This window comes from Phodopus roborovskii, unplaced genomic scaffold (assembly GCF_943737965.1).
Source record: "Phodopus roborovskii unplaced genomic scaffold, PHOROB, whole genome shotgun sequence".
NCBI lineage: Eukaryota > Metazoa > Chordata > Mammalia > Rodentia > Cricetidae > Phodopus > Phodopus roborovskii.
The window spans coordinates 44,989,469-45,016,125 of NW_026126480.1; the positions used below are offsets into that span (position 1 = coordinate 44,989,469).

The window sequence follows — 26,657 nt, forward strand, 5'->3', positions numbered from 1 at the left end:
TCTCGTTCGTATCTATGATAACTTTCTCCTGTACCATACCTAAAAACAGCCATGTCCTTCCCTTTCTATTTCCCTTTTACATTCACATAGGAAGCAGGAAGAGAGAGAAGGAAGTGGGAAGAAACTAATAACCTTCAAAGTCTACCCCCCCACACACACATCCCCCCATTATGTACTTCCTCCAGCAAGGCCCCTACCTCCTAAAGGTTCCATAACCTCCCCAGACAGCACCACCTGCTGGGGACCAAGTGCTCAGAAAATGAGCCTGTGTTGGACATTTTCTCACTCAAACCCAGTGCCTTGCCTATTAGAGTGAGACATGTGTACCAGGCAGCACAGTCATTACAGAGTGTTCCTGCATACTTCATAGGAATAAAAAAAATGTCACCAAATCTATTTTTCCTGAAATCACAGTGGCCACATGAGGAGCTCCTCTCTCCGTTATATCATTCTGACCCCACAGTTTACATGTGCAATTCAAAAGGCTGGACTGCAGGGCCTTTGGGCTACTATGTGCCTTGGGAGCAAGAAGGCATTGAGCTGCAGACCCTGTCGCTCACTTTCATGTCCTGCTCATCTGTGGCAGCAATTCCATGCTACTGCAATGCATAGACAAGCATCTTTCAGATGCTCAGCAGAACTCCATTAAGGTGGGTTGTATGTGCAAGCTGATGGGAACCAAGACAAGCCAACTAAATCCTGCTGCACAACAGTTGGACTTGGCATGGAACCCTGCAGGCATTATGTGGGAACCAGCAACAGGCTAGTTGTGTTAGATTTCCAAGCAAGGCTATAGGCATGAGCAGAGAGACAGCCCCTCCAGTACATCAGTATTTCCTGTCCCTTACACATGCAGACACCCTACAACAGGCAGTAACAAGAGCAGGGTTCTAAAAAGAGTCTTGTCCCCATAGTTTCCTCTGCTGGCCAGAGCTATAGAGGCTGCATTGGGCAGCTGTGTGGAAAAGTTTTGTCCCCTCTATCAATAACAGGCATGGGGAGGATGTCAAGGAGGCATCTTTCTGGACTCTTCGGCAGGGTTGGTGGTCAGTTAGAACAGTGGTTCGGTGGCCTCATACTGTCCTGTGCCTTTCCCAGCAGAGCAGACATCGAATGCTATCTCCAGCTTGGCTCTGCTAAGAGATGAGGACATCTGCCTGTGAGGGACAGTATGACCTCGTGCCTGTCCTGAAAGCCTGGTGTCTGCTTCTGTCTTGACTGTCGAGTTTCCCTCTTCTCAATTTTTTAGTCCCCCACCACCGCCATGTTGTAGGGAATCCCCAGCACCCTAAGGTGTTTTATGGCCTTTTGCCACAGGCCTCCAGCAAAGCAAGCAGACATCTCCCCTCCAATGCCTCTGCTCTTGTCCCTCTTCAAACTACAGACATTCTGTCCTGGAATCCGAAATGTCCTGTCATCTTCCCCCTCAATCAATTCCATGTGGTGCTCTCTCTCTCTCTCTCTCTCTCTCTCTCTCTCTCTCTCTCTCTCTCTCTCTCTCTCTCTCTCTCCATATGGGGTGCCCTCCCACATAATAGTACTACTGTTCCCTGGGCTTATTGCTTGATACTTTGACTGGACAGGATCTGTGGGGTTCCCACTGATGCCAGGGAAGTGAGGGTCACAGGGATGCTGACAGTGGTCCTTGGCACCAAATTTCTATAGGCTCTGCTTTGCCTGTTTTGTGTCTAGGGTCCCTACATGCAGTTGTGAGAGCCTCGTTTGAACACTGTCAGATATCTCCACACTGGGAATGGTCACTATGAAGACCAGATGTTTATCAGAATGGGGGCCCATATTTATATACCACAGCTACATGTTAACATCTTCTTGACAGACATGCAAGACCATAGTGTTGTGCATACTCCTGTGAACTGGTTGAGTGGTCTTTTAAATGCCATTATGACAAGAAGAGAATTCTTCCTGAAATCTGGCTTCACTGGAAGGCCACAGAAGTATGTCAAGGCCCTGGCCTCTGAAGACAGAACATCCTAAAGAACTCCCAAGCCTCTGACAAGGCTACTGACTGATGGCATAAGTAACCATTCATCTCTAAGGAATGTTAGCCATCATGAACATTTGCCAGAATGAAAGTCTACAAGGATCTTCCTAAACTTTGCCCCTCAGTAGACCCTACACAGAGGACGAGTATAGACCCCAGAGATCAGGAGAGATGCCTTAAAAATCCAATATCCATCTAAATTTTAGATTCTAAGGACCTGTTTCCAGAGGAGCCAACAAATGCTTGACAGCACTAAGAAAATTAACTTTGCAATAAAAAATAAACAAAATTGTTTTAACAGACACCTCAATTAAGATGATTAAACATGGTAGGAAATAGGGACATATAAACCATAGCCTTATTGGGACACTACAGAGCCACCCCCAAAGAGCAGGTGATCCTTTCTTATGACATGGACTTCCTAACTTCATATGATTGTCTTTTTTATAGCCTAGAAGCAAAGACATAATACTTTAAAAGGCACAATAGAAAGAATGGAACCACTGCATTGATGGATGCCAAACCATCAGCTGCATTATACTGAAAGAGGGAAGCCAGTTCTAGCAGTCATGACCTCATTTATGCCAAACTTGCAAGTTAACAAGTCTTTGATGATGGAAAAGAGATGGGTGGGTTTGCAGTAACTGGGGTGGATAGACAGGAGTCCTGGAAACAGTGAAAGAAAGTGGTTCCTTAGATTAAACAGTTATGTATCCTGCTCAGGTTATATATATATATGAACCTGGAGTCTAATAAAATCTCATTTAAAGGGGAACTTTGTACAGAAAATATGTCATTTGCATATCTGTGGGTTGCCAGTGTCAGCCTCCTGGTTTTGCCAGCATGCTATGAAGCTGGGAGAGCTTTCCATTTGGAGAAACAGAATGGCAGAGCTGAGGATCTTACTTTTTTTTTTTTTTTTTTATCATTTTCTTATGTCTCTTAAATAACTTCTGGATACAATGATCTTGAGGATTCCCTTCTTCCTGTATGCCAACCCCTTCTTAAAAGGAAGGTGGGGTGACGGAGACACAGCTCTGTGGTTAAAGTACGCACTGCTCTTAAAGGGAACCCCTCTGTTCAGTTGCCAGCACCCATATGGTGGCTCACAGTCATGCATAACTCCAGTTGCAGGAGATCATCTAGTGCCCACTTCTGATTTCCCCAGGCACCAGACACACACATGGAGAGCATTCAAATGTGCAGATAATGTTAGTATCCAGGCATCTGTACTGGCCTGTCCTTGGGGTTCTGACAGGATATGCTCTCAGCTGCAGCCACTAAGCGCATCACCTGTGCATATTCACTATGTTCCCTTTTAAAGGGGCCCTGCCCACCTTCCTCCCTCTCTCTCTCCCTTTCTCTGTCTCTCTCTCTCCCTCCCTCCCCTCTCTCTTCCTCTTTTCCCCCTCTCTCTCCCCACCCCCTTTCCTTAGCAATAAAGCTTCCTTCCATGTAAGTTCTTCCTGATGGCATGTTTGTCCCTACCATGGAATCTGCCAAGGTCCCCCACTTGCAGTATTATAACAGATAAGACAATCATATATGTAACATAATATAAATCCTTTTTTTATTAGAAGGACACACTGAAGAGTGGGAAGTGGTCTGGGCTCTGTGCTGTGTCAGTTGGGAAAGGTCCCCCATGTGTGTGCCTCACAGGGGTAGGTAGGGGATGGTTTCTTGTTGCAGTTCAGGAGGAAAAGAAACTCAGACTAGAAAACTGTGCCTGAACTTGCTACTGTTCCTTTGGCTACTGTATGATTAATCTCATTACTTAAATATGCTTAAATGACTAAAAATTTGGCTCAGCGCAGTGAAAGGTAAACATGTAATTGACATCAGACTTGCATGTGCCAGGGCCACCCTTAATACCGAGCGAACATGGAGAGCCCTCCTGACAGTGATCACATTTGAAAGTTGTGCTTTCTTAATTCAGCTGGTTATTGACAGTAATATATTTTAACTCAAGGATGTGTCCATTCGGTGCATATTGACTCGGCTTGTTAGAGTATTCACAGTACATGCGAGCATTGGATTTCCTGTCATGGTGACTTACGGCAGGAGGACAGCAGTGAGTGATTCCTGCCAGTCAAGAACTTTCACTGGAGCCCACTTGAATGGTAATAACCTGCTCCTGTAATTGCTGTGGAAAAGGAAAATCCTCCTGAGGTTTTACATCTAATCATTTATTTATAAATCCGTAGATGGCAGCCTGCAGAAGATGCGTCGGGGGTCAACTTTGTGCTCAAAACAGTTGCCTGATGTTTACATTTCCCAGTGTATTTTTGTAACGGTACCTCCAGCCCCCATGATCACAAAAGGACCCCAGCTTGCCAGTAGCTGCTCCGTGCCACATCCCGTGGCCCAGGCACTTCATTACCAGTGCTAGGCAGAGACCGGTCCCCTCTGTATTAGCTGAAATATGCATGTTTTTCCATCTCATTAATTCAGCCTACATACAATTAATTTTTGCCTATTAATAAACCCCTTGGTGTTAGTGACAGCTATCTAGACCACTTCACCTAGTGTGGAAAGCAAAAATGTTCTTAGGGTTTCCGCCTCTTGCCGCATTTTTTTTTATTGTTGGGTTGGTGCATAAATCAAGCTTGGCGAGGTAATGAAGGTTCTGGGGAGCCTCTGGCCAATCAATGATGAGTCCTATGAAATACCCATTAGCTCCACTTCCATCTGGGATCACTGGAGAAGAAGCAAGGCCATCCTAGCACATGGGGCTTTGGGCTGTGGGGGAATGTGTGGGAGGCTTGCAGGGAAAGAGATGAACTTTACTCTTGTGCAGTCCAAAGCCTCATCTGGTTTGGGCATCTTTAAGAAGATCTGTTCAGTCTTCAGACCTCGGTCTTTTTTTTTTTCCTTATTGTTTAATTAGCATAAAGAGTAACATGTTTCCCTTAAGGTGTGACCTCCACATACTTAGTTTATCTTCCTCTACAGCTCTCAGTTCTTTCTGCCCCCATTTTCCACCTTCATATGACATTTTCTGATATAGGTGCAGGCAAGAACATTCCAATAAGATTTCCAATAGCTCAGAAAATAGCCCCCAAAATTGGCAGGTAGAGATATTAAGAAGCATCTGCACAGCAAAGGAAACTTGTCCGTAGAGTTTCAGAATGGCGTAGAGCCTACAGAATGGGCGGAGCCTTGCCAGATGTCCTCCAGTCAAGGGCTTAATATCTAGGATACATAAAAGAATGTGAAAATGAAACACACATGCAGAAACTTAAACTGCCTACCAAGAAGTGAACCAATGAACTGAAGAAATAATTCTCAAAATCAAAAAGAAAAAGAAAATTGATCAGTGTTTTTATTTTTTGTTTGTGTTTAATGTTTGACATAATTAGCCACCAAGGAAATGCAAATTAAAATTACTTTTGGATTCCATTTTCCCAAAGTCAGGGTGCCTCTCATCAACAAAACAAATGACAGTGAACTCTGGTGAGGGTGTAGAGAGAGATGAACCTGATGCACTGTAGGTGGAGTGCAAACCACTGTGGTCACTATGGAAACCAGTGCTCACAAGGTTGAAAATAGAACTGCCACGTGGCCCACCACCCCACTCCTTTGTATGTACCTGAGGGATTGTACGTCAGCATCCACAGAGATGCTCGCAGCCCACATTTACTGGACTAGTCACAGTCACCAAGACACGAACCGCCCTAACCATCTGAGTGTCAGAATCCAAACAGGTAACACCTGATGGACAGGTGCAAGGGAAGGGGAGGAAATCTCAAGGGAACCCTGAGACTGAAACTAGACACCCCCCCTGTCCAGGGTTTACACAGGCCTTTGAAAATAGAACCTTCCATAGAGAACTTCTCTGGGACCCCAAGTGAACAGCCCTGAATGTGTTTACACTCCTATGCAGACACAGGTGCTAACTGATCGTAGTAGGTTTGCCTGGATTTGTAGAAAGTAAAACTCATGGCAAGAGTCATCTTGCAGTCCCTATGGCAGGCTTCTAAGGAGGGAACCACATCCTTGATATGACAGTTGAGTTCCATGGCTGGTAAAACGATATGTGAGGAAAAGCTGTAGCCTGCCTATCCTGGTAAGTCTGGGAGATCTAATATCATATGAAGGTTTCCAGAACATTCTGTGAGATCTAGCCAGTGTCTTTGATGAACAGAATTGGATTATAATATAATAATATTAGTTACATGTAATATATAAGGATTCGATTTGCTAACTTTAAGAATGTACTAGATTTTGAACTATAATTACTAAGAGGTGCTCTCAGCCTTTAAGGGAGTCTGTGATAAACTGAATTAGGCTATTTGGACTTGACAGTCATCTACAACTCTCATGCTGTCTGCTGAGTATCTTCTCTGGCATGAGTGTCCTTTCTGGTTCCTCCCAGCCATGCCTGCCTGTCCCAGCCAGTTCAGCTCTGCAGAGAGCCAGTCTGGTCTCCCTGCCACTGCATCACACCACCAGAGTGTAACTTGTCCCCTCGGTCTCTTTTCACTTATCATCCCCTGGGGACCCCACTCTGCTTCTTCAACATGTGTGCCTGGAGCGGACAGACTCTGGCACATACTGGCTCCTCCCCAAGGACCTTTTCTGCTAAGCCTGTTTTCCCACTCTCCAGTTATGCCCACCACCAAATGCTACATAGCAAGAATCCACAGAGTGGGTTCTTACAATAATACCTCTCAAATTCCCATCTGTGCTTTGAACTCTTTCAAAGAGTGCATGTCAGTAAGACCTTAACACCTGCCACGAGTGGCCTCTCAAGAACGCATTCCTGGCTGTTGAAATGAGCACGAAGATCTCACTGAAAGTGCAGTTCTGCTGTTGTGTGTGGCTTTCCCTACCTGTGCACAATTGAATAAGAATTGATTCTACTTCTGCTCTTATTTACACAGAGTCATAGTTAACCCTCCCCAGCTTGGAGGGCTGACCCATAAACCTTTGCATCTCCCTTGCTCTTGATTATCCTTAAGTTTAAGACAGTGTGCGGTGGCAGGTGTGCTTAGCAACCATCCTTCATCTACTGGATGCTACATGTTAATATCAATTATCTGGAAAACTACTCTGGCATCAGAAGTTTGTTTAAATCTCTCCTAAGAAAGTTAGCAGCTCTTCCGACTTAACATCTGATTAAGTGGAAGCAGACAGTAGAAGACATAGCCTGGATTGTAGATAGGAACTACTTTTAAATAGCGAAGAGAAATGACAAACCTATGCTTTTGTTGATAAATTAAGTTAGCAAAATCAAGGGTCTATAACTACACCTCAGATTCCAGAGCATTGTCAAGATTGGGAAGATAGAGGGCAAAGAGGTCTTGATGCCACCATTGGGTTAGGGTTCTTCCAGGCTGGGAATGTCACTCTGTTGTTAGAGTGCTTGTGTAGCATGCATAAAGCCCTGAGTGTGATCCCCAGTACCTCATAAACAGGGAATGATGGCAATCCCATCTCTCGGGATGGGGTGGAGGGGGCAGACGAATATCTTCTCTACGCCTATTATCAGTGAGATCTCATGAACAAAATATTTCAGGAGACAGGAGCAATGTGTCTGAAGGGCAAGATAAAGAAAAACTGAGTAAGCACTGGCCAGTTTACCACCACGCTCATGCCAGTGCATGCTATCCAGACAGTATTGCAAAGCTGAAGGTTAATCTGTGAAACTGTGTAGATGCAGCTCTTGGCCCTGGCCTCAGCACAGACACTACAGCAAGATGAGGAGAGAACTGTCACTTCAGTCTACCCTGGTGCCAGGCCTCTAGACCTTGCATGTTTTGATCCATTGTATGTATGAGTGTAAGTGTGTGTGTGTGTGTGTGTGTGTGTGTGTGTGTGTGTGTGTGTGTGTCATGCACCTGTGTGCATGTAGAGACCAGAGGACAATCTCAAGTATTGCCCCTCTGATGGCATTCACCTTGCTTTTTAAAACAGGATCCCTCGGAGACCTGGAGTTCACCAAGTAGGCTAGGCTGGCTGGCCAATGAGCCCCATGAATCTCCCTGTCTCCAGTCACTCAGCACCGGGATTACAAATGGGCTCACGGTGCAAGCTTTTCTTTTCTACTGTGGATAACAGAGATTGAACACAGATCTTTACAAGTACTTCACTGATGGAACGAGCTGCCACCCAGACTTTTTCTTTTTAACCATTTTAAGAATTCTTTTTGCCTCCTTTGTTAATGGTCAAGTTCCTCATTTCTAATTTGTGTTTTTTATTTCTTTTTTCCCAGTAAAATATTTAATGAAAATAGCAAACAGGGCAACTACATTTTCAAAAACTTCAGATCCAACTCCACCCTCATTTCTGGTTTGATTTTTGGAAAAGGAGTTGAAGTTTGTTTAGTCATACGCATAATTAGCAAGAAGACATCCAATTTTAAAGTAGAGAGGGGGCCAGGAGGATAGGAGCCTGTGATTTACTCTTTGTGAGTGTGTGTGTGTGTGTGTGTGTGTGTGTGTGTGTGTGTTCATTCACATGTGTGCATGCACAGGGAGGCCACAGGTCCACATCACTTTGGTTGCTCTCTACCTGTTTTGGCACAGGGCCCTCTCACTGAACCTGGAACCTGGAATATACTGATTTGCCTAGAGTGACTGACCAATGAGGCCCAGGAATTCTCCTTTCTCTACTGTCCCAGTTCTGGGATTGCACTGTTCCAGTTCTGGACCCAGCTTTAACAGGCATTCTTGAGATCAAGCTTGGGTCCTTGTACTTGTGCAGCAGGCACTTTACTGAGCGAGTTCAGTGGTTCACACACACACACACACACACACACACACACACACACACACACTCTCTCTCTCTCCTCTATGGCTTTTGTCTGTTTTCTGTGAGATTGCTGCACTCTTAGAGACTTTGTGTTTGTCGGCAGAGGGCCATGGCTGTTGGAGGAGTGGAGGAGGTTTTTTTGGCTCAGATCACAGTCATACTCCAGGCAGTTAGTGGGACTTGGCAAATGTGATCTTGATGCTTTGACCTTCTGGTGATTTCTGTGCCAAACCAACAAAACAATGCCCAGGAGAGGAGAGATGACAGGCCAAGAGCCATCTGAAACCTTGCAATATTTTAAATTAATTTGGCCCTATAGCATGGGATGGGGAGATATTACTAAGTCTTTGTGACTCATCCAGCCAGGTCTTGGGTCCATGAATATCTGTTGATTCTTGGACTCTGGGTGGGATTGAAACTACCCGTATGTTGCTTGAATGTGACTCAGACTGTCAGTTCTTGACTCTTCAAGTTTTAATCAAAAGAGAGAGGTGGGTAGTAAATGCTTAATCAAAAATCAGAAACATTCTTGCCATGCTGCAGCCTGTGCTCACTCAGTCTGTGTTTCAGTGATGCAGCCATCTAAGAATGCATGAAGTCAACTGAAAACACCAAGACTCCAACAGGAGCACAATCTGGCCCCCGAATTCATCAAAATGCTTATAGTCACTCAAAACCCTCCCTTTAACTATACCCACTCCCTTCCCTTTGCCTCCAGCTCTCTTTGTCTTGAAGTTTTCATTTCCTCATTGACAGTTCACCAAAGGCTCTGAGACATCACAAGAGGACCTGGTGCCAATTTCTGTGGGTGACACAGAGCTGACTGAAGATAGGCTATACTGGCAGTAACCTCAAGAAGTCAAGGAGAACATGTAAGCCCACCCACACTTTTTCTTCAAGGAGTACCTACCTATTCCATGTGAAATTCAGCTATGTTTATAGATTCCTTGGCCTGCCCTCTGTGCAGAAAACTAGGGAAATTAGCCAGGAGTTGTTATGTGTGTGGTAGAGGTCAGGGCATGGAGTCTGGCAGGGTACCAGCCTGGGAGTGCAGTGTGCTTGGCAGAAATCAGGGTAGGGAGCGGGGAGGGCAGCATCCAAAGGGTAGGTACGGTGTGCTTAGAAAGATCAGGGTGCAAGCTTGCAGGGTTCTAGCTAGGAGGTGCTATGCTTGGCAATGATCAGGGTGTAGATCTGGGAGGGGATCAGGCCAGGGGGTGCTTTATACTTGGCAGAAGCTGCAGTTCAATTGTGTCAGAGCCAAGCCCACACTGAGGACATTGGTGTCAGATAGTGTGGACCCTTGCTCTATGCACATGATGAATTGCAGAGATAGTGAGTAGGACTGAAACATTGACACCCCCCCCCCATGTGATGTGTGGTTTGTGGAGGTGCTCTGGATGTGGCTGAAGTGTTGACAGGAGAATTCTGAGGTGCTTGTGGCTTCCAAGCATGGTTACCATGAGACTAGTGAACATTAAAGAACAGAGATGCATAATGCAGACCCAGGAGTGGGTGGGGATAGAGGTAGTATTAGGATTGTTACTGACAACGGTAGAGAGTGTGGGGATGTGCTGTGTTGCAGAAGTAGCAGAATTTTATATTGCATCTGAGTTGGAAGTCACGGCCAGCCTGCAGGTGGCCTTCAGAGCAGTGGTGGAGCACAGCATCTTAAGGATGGTACACCTGGCTATCTTGTGCAGGTTCTCAGGGTAAGTGATGCCCAAAGCTGGAGAGTCCTCCTAGAGCTTTGGCCAATAGTCAGAGTGAAGCAGACAGAAGTGAGCTGCAGAGCAAATGGTAGGATGTTTGAAAGAGAAAATGATAGTGCTCTCAGGTGTAAGGCCTTGATGCAGTAAGTGGGACCCATCCACCTCCTTGGCAAGGACAGTGTCCTTGGGGCTGAGGGTTTCAAATGAGGGAGCAGAGGGGCTTGTAGCTAAACAGGTGAGAGACCATGAGCCAGATCCCTACAGGCTAGAGGTGTGCAGGGGAGTTATGAGAAGGCAGTCCAGAGAAAGGAATAATCACAGAGCAAGGTAGGGTGCTATGAGGACTGTGCATGTGGGATTGATGCGGCTTCTGCAGCCTGAGTTTCTGTGTGTGGAAGGAAGACTGGCTGCTGAGCATATGCCAGGATGGCTCCGCTCAGATGCTCAGAGCAAAGCTTTGTCTTTAGCTTCCTCTCACCTTTCTACCTCATCATGCCTTGGACAGGGTCTGGTCCCATTTAGCATTGGTTTCCTGATCAGCAAAGCCAGAACACAGGTACTAGTTCCCTTCTTATTGTGGAACTAGATGGCATAGAGCAGGGTGCCTGGGATCCCAGGCAGGGATGGCTCAGCTAACCACCATCCAAAGTGACTTGGCTTTTCATGTGTCATCATAGTGACATGCCAGGGCAGCTGGACAGACTTAGCACAAAAGTTGAGCTAGGACCTAAAGAAGAAAATATACAGGTAGGAGGACTTACATAGGGACTCAGGAATAATGAATGGCAGCTGCTTGGTACACCTAGCCTAAGAGGCAGCTTCCAAGCAAACAGGAGGGTCTGTTTGAGTTTAGATCAAGAGTTTCAGCAGCCTCCTGTGCAGGACCAACCAATTTAGCCCATAGAGGCTGTTGACCAGGGAAGCCTTGGGAATCCTATGTAGGGACAAATGGGAATCAGAGTAAAAGGTGGCAGGAGGTTCAGATATTCAAGAGTATGCCCGTCTACATAGTTCTCGAGATCTGCCTGGAATGTGTAAGACCCCGTCTGAGAGAAATGAGAGGGAGGGAGGGAGAACTGGGAGTTGGATTGACTGCAAGAACAGTCATCTGTGAGAGGATACACATACTGGTGCAGGGAATCAAGGTGAAGGGAGGCAGGAACATCTGTACCAGAGTTCCTTAGCAACTGTCTTCAGCAGTAAGATCCCTCCTTTTCTATTCATCCTTGGTACCAGCAGCAGAGTCCCAACGTCAGTCCAGAAGCTCATAAGTGCTACCCTAGGCTCTGGGGCTTACATGAAGGGGTCTTTCCTCGACTTGCTGTCAGAACAGCTATAAATAAGTGCCTGGTTGGTTTGGCTAGAAAGCCCTGTGACCCCCCTCCCCTGGGAGGCCCTGGAACTAGCCCAGGCTCATGGTCCACAGACCCGACCAGGCTGCCTGAGGTGTGACAGCATCCCAGAGGGCCACACTGACTTTTGAAAAGAAGGAGGCAGCATATAAAATAGGACTTTGCAAGCAGCATGGGGCAGGAGCTGGCAGTTGTTAAAGCACCTGGTTCAGCTACTCTGCAGTGGGGTATGGGCTGCAGCTCCTGCTCTCTTGCTTCCTGCTTTGGAACGTAACCGGGCTCTTCCCTTGGTGCATTTTCCATTAGAATGGCCAAGGGTGTAGCTAAGCTAAGCCCCAAGTCCCTGGAAGAAAGACAGGTCCTGGGAGAATGGCCAGCACCAAGACGGGGAGGGTGGGCATGCCGCTGAGCCCTCTTTGCAGCGTGATCTCATCCCGGGTTGAAACCCTGGCTTCTCCTGCCAATGACAATGCTTCTTGAAAAGGCACAAATGTTTTCTGCTTCTTGTAATCCACTTCTTGCAAATATTAGTGCTCTGGAAGAAAGATTTATTTTAATAATGTGAGTTTTAGGGTTTTTTTCCCTGTGGTTAATGTTGTTTTATTACTCTATATTCTTGCCAGAAAGTGCATTTTAAGAGTTTCAATTCAAAATTAAATATGACCTCAGTGTTTTAAAATACAATTACATTAACTGTCCATTTAATAGTTGCTTAAGATTGTTTGGCCACTAATGCATACTCAATATACTTGTCTTATATTAGATACAGTATTTTTTTTTTTTACTTACTCCACTGACCAACTAACACAACCAGCTAACATGTCCCAGCTGCAGCAGCTCACGGGAGAAACTAGGGCCTTCCCAGAATCAAGCAACAGAATGTTGTCCACTGGAAACGTGAGCTGTTGAATATCACAAGCTGGGCTTTTCTGTGAAAACGCCACTGTGTTTGATAACAGGGAACTATCTATTATTTATTAGAACCATACAAACCAATTTACAAGTCAGGTAATTTAGTGGCCAGATTACTTATTAATGAGCCCAGTACATGAGTTAATGGGGCTAACCCTTCTGAGGTCAATCCTCATCTAATCTGTTCCTTTTGGAAAATAAAAGAGGCCTCATCTTCAGCATATTTAGTTAATTTTAAATTTTAAGACAGATACTCCACTGTTGAAATGAACTTTTTTTTTTTTCCTCTGAATATCATGGTGGCAGAGAGTCTGCAAGCTATATGGACATGGAGTCTGTGAACTGAATTGGGGTGATGTGCTTTAGTGCTCTTAAAATCAAATGCATTCTTCCTTGTCATGTGGGCTCTGGAAGAAGCATGCCTGTCCCCTAACAAAGGTGACATGTAGGAAATGTGGGAGAGGAAGAAATGATAGAGAAGGACTTGGCTTCCTGGCCCTCTTTCCCTTGGAGGCTGGAATGGATCTCCATTCTTCCCTCACATCCCCCACTCCCAGCAGGATTGGGATGATGTACTGTTGGGTACCAGCAGTGGGCTTTCCTCTTCATGGTTTTCATATTCTACTCAGCCCTAGAGAAGTTGATACATGCAGAGTAGGTCTGGTGTATGCCATGGAGGAGAGTTCTCAGAAGGACTGCTTCAGTCTCCCTTTGGTAATGACTTTACAATGTTGAGAATCCTGATTTAAAAAAAAAAAAAAAAAACTGAGGGTGTGACAATGTGGCCTTCATCTGGGACCCTTGGACATGATGGAATTTAACACTTTTTCTGCTCTCAAAGGAGGCTATGGGCGCAAGGTTTTGCTCTTAGCTGCTGTTTTAGGGCTTGTTGGTTTCTTTGTTTTCCTCATTGTACAATCAGTGGGGATGAACAGACTTGAAGGAAAGCCCCCCTTATCTTATGACTTCAGATTGGCACCATTTCCAGTCTCTAGCTGTACAGTCCATCTAAATAAGTGAAACTGAATGTGAGGCCCATTCCCAGGGCATTAGCAGACCTAGCAACCAGGTCCAGGAAGACAAAAAGATGTAACTTCTGCCGTCTAGAAAATATCTGGTTATTTTCACTACAGAATGGTTCTCAACAAATTATTCATTGAAGAAAAGAAATCTGAAAGCAGATGCTTTGGGTGCACATGGTATGATATGCCTCTTTAACAGCCTTGCACCTGCATACTCCATTAGTTCATCAGGCAACTGTTGTGTGCCATGAATATGCTAGATGGGTCAACAGTGCTGGGTCTGCTATCCAAAAACAGTGTTGGTGGAAAGTCCATGGTTGGCTTCTTTATAAAGCCCTGTCTCTATCTTGCCATCTTGTCATGCCACGTAGAACAAGGTTATGACCTTGTCTGGGCCTCACCTCTGGAGAATCAACATTTGGGAAGGTGGTGGGACTGTGGCATTCTGGAGATAGGCCTGTTGTGTGACTTTCCCTAGGTAGGTGTCAACAAACATCTGTGCTCCTCAGAGAGGCCACCAAGGATAGGCCAGAGAAACCATTCCAGCTTAGCCTAGCTTAGTGAGCTAGTGAGTTTATGATAGTTCCACAGACAGAGCTTAGATGACTGTCAGGAAACTGTGTCACCAAAAACCCAACTCCAGCATGGGTGACAATTTAAAAAAGTTCCATCTCTGGAGCTCCCTGACCATCTTGTAGGCATCTCCACTAAAGAGTCTCCTCCCATCCCAGGAATTGTTCATAGTCAATAAACTCAGGAAGGAGCTTCAAGGGTCTTCTTTCTAAGCTTCTTGAGCCTTGTAAGTTTCATGAGCTTCCTGAGTCTTAGGCAGCCTCTATCCTTTCAGGAGGGATTTTTACATTCTACACAGCAAGACCTCTTGTGGAAAAGAATACTGCATCCTGTGGATGAGTCACCAAATGGCTTTAAACTGCATGTCTGACATGTGCTAAATCTTGATGATAAGCCATGAATCTGGACAAGGGGCTTGCCTCTTGGGTTGCTTCCCTAGGGTTAATGAATCCTAATCTTTGAAGGACCCTATCTTCCTAAGGCGTGACTCTGCGTGACAGAGTCATATGTTATGAAGGGGCTTGACACTAAGACTTCCTAGTCAGTCACCTTGCCTGCTAATAACCTAGAGAGCCAGAATGTAGGATCACACAACACTAAACCCAGCCATCCTTTAACCCTCTGAACAGGCTAGGCTGTTCTGGAGGTTCCCCAACTCCTGCTGCTTATTCTTATCTCAACACTTGTTCTTGTGGAAATCAAAGGCCCACTCACTTGAGTTTCATTACCTAGTCCCTAACATCATATGTTCCTGAGCAAATAAACCATTGCACCTTTTCCTATGTGTTTTTGAAAACCCCTAAAAACACAGAGAAGTTAGTTCACAGCACATAACAATCTTTTGCACTTTCATTCTGCTTTATGAGCAAATATTGATTGCCTTTATTTCAACATGAAGAGAAGGGAAGTAATTCCTTTACTCTTAGAGGCTGTGTACACACTTGAGTCATGAGTAAGGCCAGGGTGAAGTCTTTGGAGGCACCAGAAGATGAAAACATGTGTGTGTACATGTTAGTCCAACAGAGAACCTGAAGACAGAGGATGTTCCTAACATTTGGCTTTGTTTGCAGTCATATGTCCCACCATGAAGCTAGTCATTGGGGAAGATGTAAGTGGTTGACCAGATGCCCTATTTGAGATCCCTGCAAAGAGAAGGTCGTGGTAAGCCCTGGTTGTAGTCAGTCCACACACTGATGTTTGTTTTTCAAGAGCTGGGAAAGGGAATTGTTACCCAGGCCTAAAAATCCTCTGGGAAGCACCTAGCAATATGATGAGCCAGAGGGTGACTCTTGCATTTTTACGGATGTGTAAGCATTTTATTTAAAGATGCTAAATTAGACTGGAAGAGAGGCAAATATCTTCTGTGTCTAGAACATTTAAAAGCCTCTCTGCTACTCTGTGGTAGGAAGCAAAGGCAACATAGACATAAGGCTATTTGAACTCTTTATTTGCCACATTTACAATATTAATAACAGTGTTTCCAGAAGTTGTCACATCAAGTAAAAGATCTTCATTCCAGGCTGTCTTTGGGGGCCAAATTGAGACTGGATGCATGCATTTAATAAATTGTAGTCTCAAGTAGTCATTTTTGTAAATAATTAGTTTCAGCGAAAGAATAAGTTAGCATATTGTATGCGTCTAATGTTGCAGGCGCACATACAGCAAACTTTGCTATTAATCAACAGTCGAGCACTGCAAGTGGGGTCTCATACATAATGAATTGTGCTTAAGCCTCATGGGTTTCTTGATAGAAAAATAAAAGAAAACACAAGTGTAGTCAGCTTTTGAATAAAATTTAACTAGATTGCTCTGCATCCTATAATTGTTTTGGAATCATTAGGGACCTGATCATTCATCTGTAGTTTTGGGGTGTTTTTATCTTCATCTGTCAAATAGTGGAGACTTTTAATAATATGTTAAAGTGTTGATAATAGAATTTTTCTTTTAATGACTTACATTAAAGGTGTAAAGGTACATATAGCCTTTTTAAAGATATTCTAATAGCCCATGTATACTATTTAAACTGTCTTTACAATATGGTTTTAAATTGCTGATGTGTTTTTAACACACAATTATCTTTTTAAGAAAAATATGTAATCCTTATAGGGAAGAGTTTAAATTTACATAAACTTTTCTCCATTTTTGTAGATGCATTAAAATGCTATAGTAAATTCTTTTGTAGTTTTATTTAGAGTCTGGAATTTATTTGAGCCTCAATTTGGGGGTTGTTTTGTTTTTGGTTTTTTTTTTTTTTTTAAGGTAAAGCCTCACTGTGTAACTCAGATTGACCTTGAAATTGGATCCTCCTACCTCACTTGCCTCAATGAGCCTAAATGTGTGAAGGGTTGGTGTGCTTGTGGAAATTGACAACCAACGTTAGCAGCATCTCTATGACCATCTAAAGCCATCAAAATGGAAAGTTGCTAAATTTCATACTGCCTGTCCTCCTCATACTCTTGACCCCAGGACAGATATAATTTGATGGCTTCTGGTACTATTATCAAAATAGAACTCATGTCAGAGACAAAGGGGTATGAACTACATAGGAACGGCTCAATGGGACAGTGCTGAGTGGACTTCAGAGCCTTCTGCTGTGATTATAGGGCGCCACTGCTTTCCCTGCAGGCTGTCTAGTTCCTATCCTTCTAGGAATGACTGCTTTTGTTCCCTCTCGCCCTGTCTGGCATGATAAGAAGTCTTCCATTGGAAGAGAACACATCTTTGAAAATAGGTGCTTTGCTGGTCAACTTCCTGACACTATGATAAAACACCTAGGATTCAGAATTTTAAAAGAAGGGGTGTTTATTTGGGCCTGGTCATGAGCCCCTATTGTTTCAGGCCTCTGTGACACAGAGCATCATGGTAGAGATGCATGGTTGGTAGGGCTGCTCACTTCATTCAGTTAGGAAGCAGAGAATGAGAGCAAGGGGCCATGACCCTGACACCACTCAAAGGCACTCACCTCAGTGACCTAACTCCTTCCAATAGGCCTCATCTGCTGCCTCTCATGGTGCCACAGGCTGGTGATCAAGCCTTTAGCACATGAGCCTTTGGAGGACATTGTAGAGTCAAACCATAGCAGGTACTGTGTCGAGGTTCTTAAAAGTCATCCATAAGTTTTCTTGTTTATGAGTGGTATGGATTCTTGTCTTAAAATACTAACCAGCATTTGTACGTGCTTAAATCCATCACTGTTTCATAGTTATTTATCCTACTTTACTTTCTGTTGCTGTGGTAAACACTGACAAAAGCAGTATGGGAGAGCATGGGGCTTATTTAGCTTACACCTCTACATCACAGACCATCACTGTGGGAAGTCAGAGCAGGAAGTCAAGCAGGAACCTGGAGGCAGGAACTGAAGTGAAGACGATAGAAATGCTGGGTACAGGCTTGCTTTCCCTGACTTGCTCAGCCTGCTTCCTCATATAGTCCAGGACCACCTGCCCAGAGGTGGCACCTCTCATAGTGGCCTGGCCCCTCCCACATCAACAGTCAAGAAAATGCCCTATAGACTTGCCCAGAGGCTGGTCTGATGGAGGCAATTCCTCAGTTGAGGTTCCCTCCTCCCGGAGCTATGTGTTAAGTTGGAAAATGTAATTATGACACTAGATTGTTATTATCTTCATTTTTCATTGTAGAAAACACTATCCTTAAGGTGGATGGAAAATCTGTGACCTAGCCAGCCTGTGAATCACTGATAATAGCTCGTGTGTGTAGTGAGGTCATTACCACAGCTCTGTTAGTGAGCTGTTGGTGAGTAGCATGGCCTCGGTGCAATAGTGGGCTCCTGCTGGCGTGCCGTTATGGTTCTTCACCTTTGGCTCAGTGTCCTTGTTGAGTTTACTCTTTATCATTAGCATCAGCTCTTTAATTCACCGTGGTTCTATTCTGTGTCTTCAAATCACCCTGGAAAAAGCGAACTGTCAAATCTGCCAGTGAATGTTGCCTGGACATCTCCCCCGACCAGGCAGAGCTATGGAACCATCACTCATTGTTCATTCACGAACTGGTATGAGAAGGGAGAGTCCTTGGCAACCCCCTTCTAACATGGGGTTGTTTGAAAGGCATAAGTGAGAGCCACTGCTGTTGCCCTGCCTGCCTCACCTTCACGTCCCCTCTATCTGCACAGTTGGCTACAGGTGCCCCAGGAAGGGGCCTCCTATGTGGGCACACTCCCCAGTAAGCCGCCAATGGAATCAGATCTTCACTGAATTGGAATGAAAAGTTTAAAGGCTTTATTCAGTCTGCCTTTTTCTAAAAAGCCGTCTTTATTGATAGCAGGTAGCATAGTTTGTTTCTTGTCTTCAATCCTACCCCTGGAAGAAAAATGCGTGAGTTTTAGTGAGAAGGCATAATTAGATGCAGGACACATCCATCAAACACAAGCCACTCGGCTAGAGATCTTCTAAATTAGACATAATTGTGCACGTGCCAGCACGACGGAGCAAGAGCCTCCGCGCAGTGTTTAGAAAGTCACCTCTGTCGCAGTTGTGCCTCAGTGAGCCTGTGAAGTCCGGAGCTCCATCCCAGAGTCCCTGAGGCTCCCCTGCCCTCCACACCACACACTGGAAGTCAGAGAAGGCAAGGTGTGCTTGGCCTTGGCGATGTTCCTCACCTGAGGCTATTGGCTATGCTGCATGTAGCCGCAGCTCTAGGCTCCTCCTCCTGTGAAGAGCCCTGCCAGGAACGCCATGCATTACCACACAGCTTCCTCTACACCTTGCTGAAGGACACAGCCTACATTGGCTCCTTGCCTGAGTCTGGAAGAAATCTGATCTGTAGAATCCTTCTTGCATGACCCACTGGTGTCACAGTTAGCATTCACAGCATAGCATAGCATTCAAAGCCTAGAATGCAAAGTCAACCCCTAGGGGAGAGACTGGGTCACAGAGGAGATGGCATTAGTACATGGTCTTGTCATTCTGCATTCTGATTGTCCCATCGCAGCAGCCACCTTGGGGGTGACTGTCAGTACATGGTTCCCATGCATGTAGATGACTCTAAAGAAGTTGTAGCCTATTTTCTTTATATCAAATGATGTGTAAAGGTAAGTACATTCATTTTACTGTCTTAGGGAGGTAGAAGTCATTTAGAAATGAGCCTTCGGTGTTTATAGTCTACTCCAGGGGCATCCTGGAGCATCCCAACTTCTGTATGCCTAAGTCTCCCATGGGCTGGGTCATGTTTTAAACTGTTGGGTGAATCTGTAATCTGGGAAAGATGGGAGCAGGCAGTGACAGGTGTGTCCTTATGTTCCTCTTGTAGCATGGCATGCACATGTCACTGCTTAGTAAAGAATAAGAGCCCAGGCAAGGGCTTCTGTGGAAGAGTCAGCATTGAACCACTTAATGTACAGAGAGCTTTGCCATCTCTGGTCTCCATTCAGTAGTTAACTAACTTGGCAGGGTTCAGAAGACAAGATACACACCCCACCCTGCACTGGGCCCATCTCCATTAGTCTTGCCTGAATTAGGCTTGCCTGTCTTCCCTTCTGTTCCTGGGGGTATACATGTATTGATACGGAAGCTTCATACAGAGAGAATAACTCTGCTCATGTGGCAGAGTCTGGACTGGGTCTTTGGAGCCACCTGTCTTCGCCCTGTGCAGAAATGATCTGAGCTGCCATACACTATGAGTTGTCCTTTCTCAAAGTCAAGGAAGGGGAATGAGTGGAGGCCCTCACACAGACAGCAGCAGCAACTTCACATGGGCCGTCCTGAACTCTGGAAGCCCAGGAGGCAACACGTTCTTGACCTGGAATTACCAACAAGTACTGGTTTCTTGAAGAAATCTTTAGAACAGGCCTTGGGTGGCCCCACCCACAGTGTGTTAAAATGCTTCATACTCCATCCTCCCATGGCAGGTCTCTTTTTCCACCCCAGCCATCTTCCAGTGCCAAGTTAAAAAACAAAAGTAGGGTTTGTGCCACAGGTTTTGCCTCCTTGACATGCTAGCCTAGAGAGATGGGTGGTCCTGTGTCAACCACTGGGATTGAAACAAATGTCCCCAAGGGATACCAAGCACTGTTTGAGTGGTTCTCCGGGGTTTGCATCTTGTTCTGGGCTGGTACTGAGGAAGCTTGCATATAGCATTCAAAAGAGTGGGGGCACAGAGCCCCTAATTATTGGAACCTCAGAGTTCGTCAGTGGGGAGGTCTGGGGGAACTCCTCCATCATAAGAGCAGCCCGTCATGCCATAGCCTTTCTCTGGACGAACAGCCGGGAAGGCTGGTAGAAGAGGGCAGGGCAAGAGAATAAATTTCATTTTATTGTAGAAATGGAAATTTGTGTCATGGCTTTAAAAATCTAGTTTTATGTGTGTGTTTAAAGCCATTCATTTTAAATGTAGCCCCATAAATCCTTGCTTCGGAATCAAAGCTGTTTAATTACATTTCACCCATGGCTAGTTATCTAGTGCAGATGGAGAAAGAGTTAAAAAAGAGAACCCCAGAGTGAATCAGAGGTGAGATCTTTAGCACAAGCATAAAAAATCAATTTAAGATGAATTTTACTACTATAAAAATTCTTCACATACGCTTTTAAGAGTGGGAAATGCTAGGAAACACGGCTCGCCCTCTGCAAGGTGGAGGGAAGGCCAACATGGGCGGTAGAGGTCTCTAAGCAGTCACTGGGAAATACGGAAGCCCCAGACTCATGCTTGAAAATGCTTCCTCACACAGTGAACATGGATGTCCCTTAGGACCCCTGTGTGCAGTGCCCATCAGCACCCACACTAACTTGGCCTTGATGCTTCGGTACTAGCTAGTCTTAATTCCGTTTTATGTGTACCTACCCCACTCCACTCACACTCATGTTCTGGGAAGGTGGTAGTTTAATGTAGAACCTAAAGGCAATCCTTCCCCTCCTTTGTCCTCGGTTGAGGGTCTGTGCACATGAACATGAATTTCATTCACTACCAGTCTGACCAGGTTGCATGAACCCTGAAGACTCACTCTAATGGGACCTGCTCGCCTCCAGCAGACACCACAGCTATTCCCTCCATTCTCCCACCATCACCAGGTACCAGGAGGGCAAAGTACATTATATATTTCTCCATCTCTCCTCTTAGACATCCTTGATACTCCATTCACTTGGTTAGTGAGCGACAGAGTAGCAATAGAATGAATGAGCATGTCTCTCTAAAATTGAGTGATATCTAAGCCAGGCACGAGCAGAAGTTTTTCCTCCCATGATCAGACATTGCTAATAGGGAAAGCAATCAGGGCAATGAGACAGTTCCATCTCCCCAGGAGACTCCCAAGAGAGGCCTGTAGTCTGCATGTGGAGTGAACTGTCATCCCTGGGGCCCACCTGGGGTATACATGGAGCAGTGGCTAAGACTGACAAACCATACCTGTTCTCCATGCACTGCACTGAATGGGGGCCCTGCTTAGCAGCTTCGGAAAGGTCAGTTGTGATAGCCACAGCATTGGCTAGCTCAGGGCTCAACTGTGTGTAGAGAAGGGTTGGGATGTGCAGAGGACAGTCCCCGATGTCACTCCTCGGGTATTGTCCATCTTGTTTAGACAGGATTTCTCTCTGGATTGGAACACACCAATCAGGCTAGGCTGCCTTCCCATTCCCAGCACTGAGAGTGTGAAGAACAGCTTTTCCACTTGGACACTGAGAGTCAAATGTAGATCGCTATACTTGTGTGGCAAGCATTTCACCAGCTGAGCTATCACTCCAGTCCTCCCAGGCCTGACATCTCCCCTCAGCCATCTACCACAGTATCCCCATGGGTTGTGGTTTCTTTCTCCATCCATCCCATTTCCTCCTTCCTGAGGGCTAAACATGTTCATGTGCTTCCCAGGCCTTTTCTGGATGACTGACTTCCTGTCCTCTCTGAAAATAGTACAAAGGCATCCCACCCTGAAAGTTCGTTCCTTTGAAATGTACAAGGGCTTAGTAGAGACACAAAGAGCCCACCAAGAAGCTGTGCTAGGCAGCCAGGTGCCTGCATGGGCCCATTTGCAAGGTTCTGCCAAAAATCTGCTTTGCCCTATGAGAGTCAGATCTGCAATACACAAACAAGGGAGGAACTGCACCATGCACCTCCTCAAACAAAACCTTGCTATATAAAAAGCCCCCCATTGTGCTCATGGGGTACCCTGCCATAGGACCTTCTGACCCTGCTTGCTCTGGGAACCAGGTCATCTTTGTGTGACTTCCCGTCCTACCTCTGAGGTCTAGCTCTGCTGTTTTTTGGCCTTAGTCTTTATCTAAAAGTATGTTCCCATCCCCTCCCCTGTAACTCTGGTGACTCCTGTCTGTGGAGCCCATCTTGCACTCCACTAACTTTACACAGGCAGCCAGGCCTGGGCACCAGGCCTTGGTCACACCTGTGTGGCTTCCCATTTCCAAAGCTGACTGAAGGCCTCCCGCCTCACCAAGATACCCATGTGCGGGCACAGGCCTGTGGACTGCCAGCCCTCACAGGACCTAGGAGCCAAAGGAGATTTGTGAGATTAACAGTCCAAGGGGTCTTCACCTCTACACCGTCTGGGCAGGCCTTATCCACCTCCCCACAAGAGCTCTGACACTAGGCTGCTCCAGACGGCCTGGAGAAGCTGTTTCCTCCAGGCCCAGAAGCATGCTGCTGTCTCGAGCCTGGAAGTGACGAGAAGGAGAAAAGTCACCAGAGAAATCAGATCCAGTGTCTGTGTGTCCTGGGTGTGGGTCCCAGAAAATTGAAACAAAAACTGAGTCTGCCATAAAACTCCAGGCTCAGAGCCCAGAGCACAGAAGTGGCCGTCCCTCACAGCATGTGTTCTGAGCCTGTGGAGCAGTCTAGAAGGCAGATCCCAGCTGAACATGAACAGTGGGCGCCATGCAGGGCCAAATCAAGGAAAAGAAGCCTGGTGCAGGATCTGCAAGAACCCCTCCAAAACAGCTATGAAACTCTTCAGTTTTAAATGCCAGGGCGTCAGCAGAAAGACAGGGACTGCAAAAAAGGAACAGGAGAATTTGTTACTAAGCACCTCCAACTAAACACCCCAGGAAGAAGGGAGTCGTCCCCCCACCCCCACCCTCATCCCCCACCCCACCCCCCCACACGCAGCCATGAAGTACTAAATTCATAAGGTGATATCACTTGTCCCTGGTGCTAGGGAACATGAGTCAGTATACTCTAAGGAGCTTCCAAAAATGTGTAACCCAGAGCCATCTGCAAAGGGATGCCCCCTCTGCTGTGGGCTTCGGGGTGTGAAGTGGGAGGTAGATGGTTCAGTCTGATTACCTGATGTTTAGGGAGAATAGTTTCTTTGGTGATTACCTGATGATGCTGACTTACAAACCCTAAATGGAGGCATGGCAAGTTCCTGTGTGTCAGTTTGCCGGTCCCCCAGGCACTGTGCCTACAGAAGCTTGCAATCTACATTTTGGACCCTCCCTATCCTTAACAAGCCTGGGGATAGAAAGGTAGATATGGGGACTGACCACAGTGCCTTTCTTCCACCCAGCGTCCCTTAGTGGTACATCTGCTAATCTGAAGGTCTCTGTGTGTCTGGCAGAGGCACACACTAGGGAGCGGCTGCAGTCTCCCTCCATTAGTTGCAGCAGGTTTGCTTTTCACACATGTGGTGACTGAGTTTCTTATCCCTTTTGCAGCCCCACAGAGGCCCCAGCTAGTCCTGAGTTGCCAGAGTCCCTGGTACAGTGCACAGCCTGGCTGGAAGCCTATTTCCAGGAACCTGCAGCCACGGAGAGGCTCCCCTTGCCTGCTCTCCATCACCCTGTGTTCCAGCAAGGTTGGTAACCGCGCTGCCTTTGGGGAGCCTGACTTATTAACTATGGCTGACATCACAGCTCGTTACTGACTACACAGGCTTGGAATTTTCACATCGTCTAAACACAGGCGGCAGGCGGCCAAGCCCAAGGCCGAAGGCTAAGAGCTCACGACCCCGCCCACTCCGAGTGGTTGTGTTAGTTTTGGCACATGGTCACATAATTCTTGGCAAAAGCAGTAAAAATGATGCATGCAGATCAACTCTTGACTCTGGCTTGGCTGAAAGGTTTAAATAGGAACACATCTGAATGGCAGTAAATTCTTCAATAAGCTTATTGTTAACTTCAACTCTCTGCCTGCCAACAGCACAGAAAATGAGCCTTGTATCTGGACAGTTAGCCATGTCTCTGAAGTGACTTGGTAACAGTGACTTCAGAGTCTACTCACCACTGCATCTTCCCAGAGAAGTTTGCATTTCTCCAACTTACCATGTGTACCTTCTAAATGATGACTTTAAAGTGCATTGCTTAAGAACAGTTGGCTAAGGGCACTCAAAGTCTCCCAGTAACCTAAGAAAACATCACATTTCTTCTAAAGCTTGTTTGGATCTGTTCAGCCCAGAAATTAATTACTATCGCTAAGATCACTCAGGGCCTATAGCAGAAATTTATTCTGCATACTGGCTTTTACAAGAAATAATTTAATATAAATTAGTATATGTGCACATTCAGATATATGCATGCAAATAGATGTGTCTCCTTAAGGGGGAAAATGGATGTTTTTTTTTTTTTTTTATTTTAAGCTATGGTGAATGTAAAGCAATCTGGAGGTTCAGAATGGTGTTGACTAAGTATAATTTAAAGGTGTTTGAATTGCACCTGCTTCTCAGTTCACAGTTAAAGATGGAGTTGAATTTAAAAAAAAAAAAAAAAAAAAAAAACACCAGAAAGTAAAAAAAACAAACAAGGTCAGAAGCTGTTGGCTGCCTAGGTTCACTAACAAGGTCAGACAAGGGAGGGGATAAAACAAGAATCTGCTTTATGCAAATAAACTGAAAAGACATGAATGGGCACCTTGTTCACCCCTGTGTTATCCAGGACTGTGTTCAGAAGGTTGTGCCCAGCAAGGGCTCCAGAACTTGTTAAAGGGTTTCTGGGAGAGGTGGGTGGATATCTGGAGGACATTGTGTGCCCAGTGACTACACCTTCATCATTTAGCCACTGAGGATGAGAATTTGTCTGTGTACCTGACCATACTTTGTATGTGACATTGAGAGCTGTGACTGTGTGTGACTGTTGAACAGATCCAACTGCCCAGCACAGGGGACATACGTTGCTATGGAGTGCAAGGAAGTGAGGGTGGAGTCAGACACTTCCAACCACTGTGTCCCTTTAGGGTTACTGCTTGATGGGGGGTAAGGGGGTGGCAATGCCAGCAAGCATCCATCTCTGAATCCTACCAAGGGCATCCACTACGGATTGGGGTCTCCAGATAGACAACTGTCTTATAAAGGCAGCACTATCTCCATAGTCCCATGAGGTAGGAGATGAGGAATGAGCCTGTAAAATCCTAACCTTTGCCTGAGATTGGTTTTATGACTTAAAGAAAACTGTAGAGGCCAAAATTGTAAGGAAATGACTCATTTTTGGCAAGGTAGACAGTGGGGTCTGCTGGTCTAGTGCCACCAGGGTCCAGAGAGTAGCTCACCCTTACACAGATCAGTCCAGTGACCCGGAGAAAGTCTGATGTGTGTCATCTCATGGTCAGTGGAGGGTGCCCACCAAGAATGGCACTAGAAGAGCCAGGTACTCTACTCCTCTGCAGCAACAGATCCAGAGGAGCCCCTTCCACCCTCGCTGCTGCTCCTGTAAATGCCTGTCGGCTCCTGAGTCAGGCACTAGACCCCAAAAGTCCCCAAACATGTCTGCAGCACTTCAGGAGCCCCTACAAGGCCCGCACAGAGGCCCATCAGGATAGGGTGGAGCTATTGGTCGCCCTGGCTCTACAATACAGGTAAGCACTTCCAGCTAGACAAGGTCCACTCTGGCAGTACTGGATAGGACTGAGCTTCTTGCACACACTTTTTCCTCCTGGTGTGTTAATTTTAAGGCTGTCTGCTCCTGAGGTCACTTGAAGCTGGCCTGCCTCTGATAGTTAGTGGCTGCTGTGGGGGCCAGGGTTTCCCACGCCCCAGCATGTGCAGGCCAGGTTTTTTCAATTTAGTGTAGACATTTGCTCCTGGGCAAGGACCAGGTGTGCAGATTTTACAGTTTGGAGATGGAGGGAGTAGGATTGGTTAGGATACCCTGGTTTACATGGAATTAATTGGGTCTACGCCACATGTGTTAATGACCCCACCCCTTTTTCCAGTTTGCATCTTGTACTGCCAGGAAAATAACAGAAGGAAACTCCCACAGAGAGCATCTTGGGATATCTCAGTGTCCTCCAGTACCTGGGGACCCAAGACCAATCTGTACTGAGCAGGAAGAGTGGGCCCACTTTGATACGGAATTAATGTTCCCTTTACCCATTCCACTTTCTATACACTTCTACATCTGGATTGGTTTGACATGCTTTAGCGTATTTCTTTTCCGGGGTGGGGGGC

General features: G+C 45.9%; 1 protein-coding gene across 1 annotated transcript in view; it reads left to right on the forward strand.

The window, feature by feature from the left end:
• Mgmt (O-6-methylguanine-DNA methyltransferase) overlaps positions 1-26,657 on the forward strand; it is a 228,009-nt gene that overhangs the window by 168,494 nt on the left and 32,858 nt on the right. Inside the window, exon 3 of the mRNA XM_051193224.1 lies at positions 23,935-24,074. Within this exon, the coding sequence (XP_051049181.1) occupies positions 23,935-24,074 (140 nt within the window). The remainder of the gene's footprint in view (positions 1-23,934; positions 24,075-26,657) is intronic.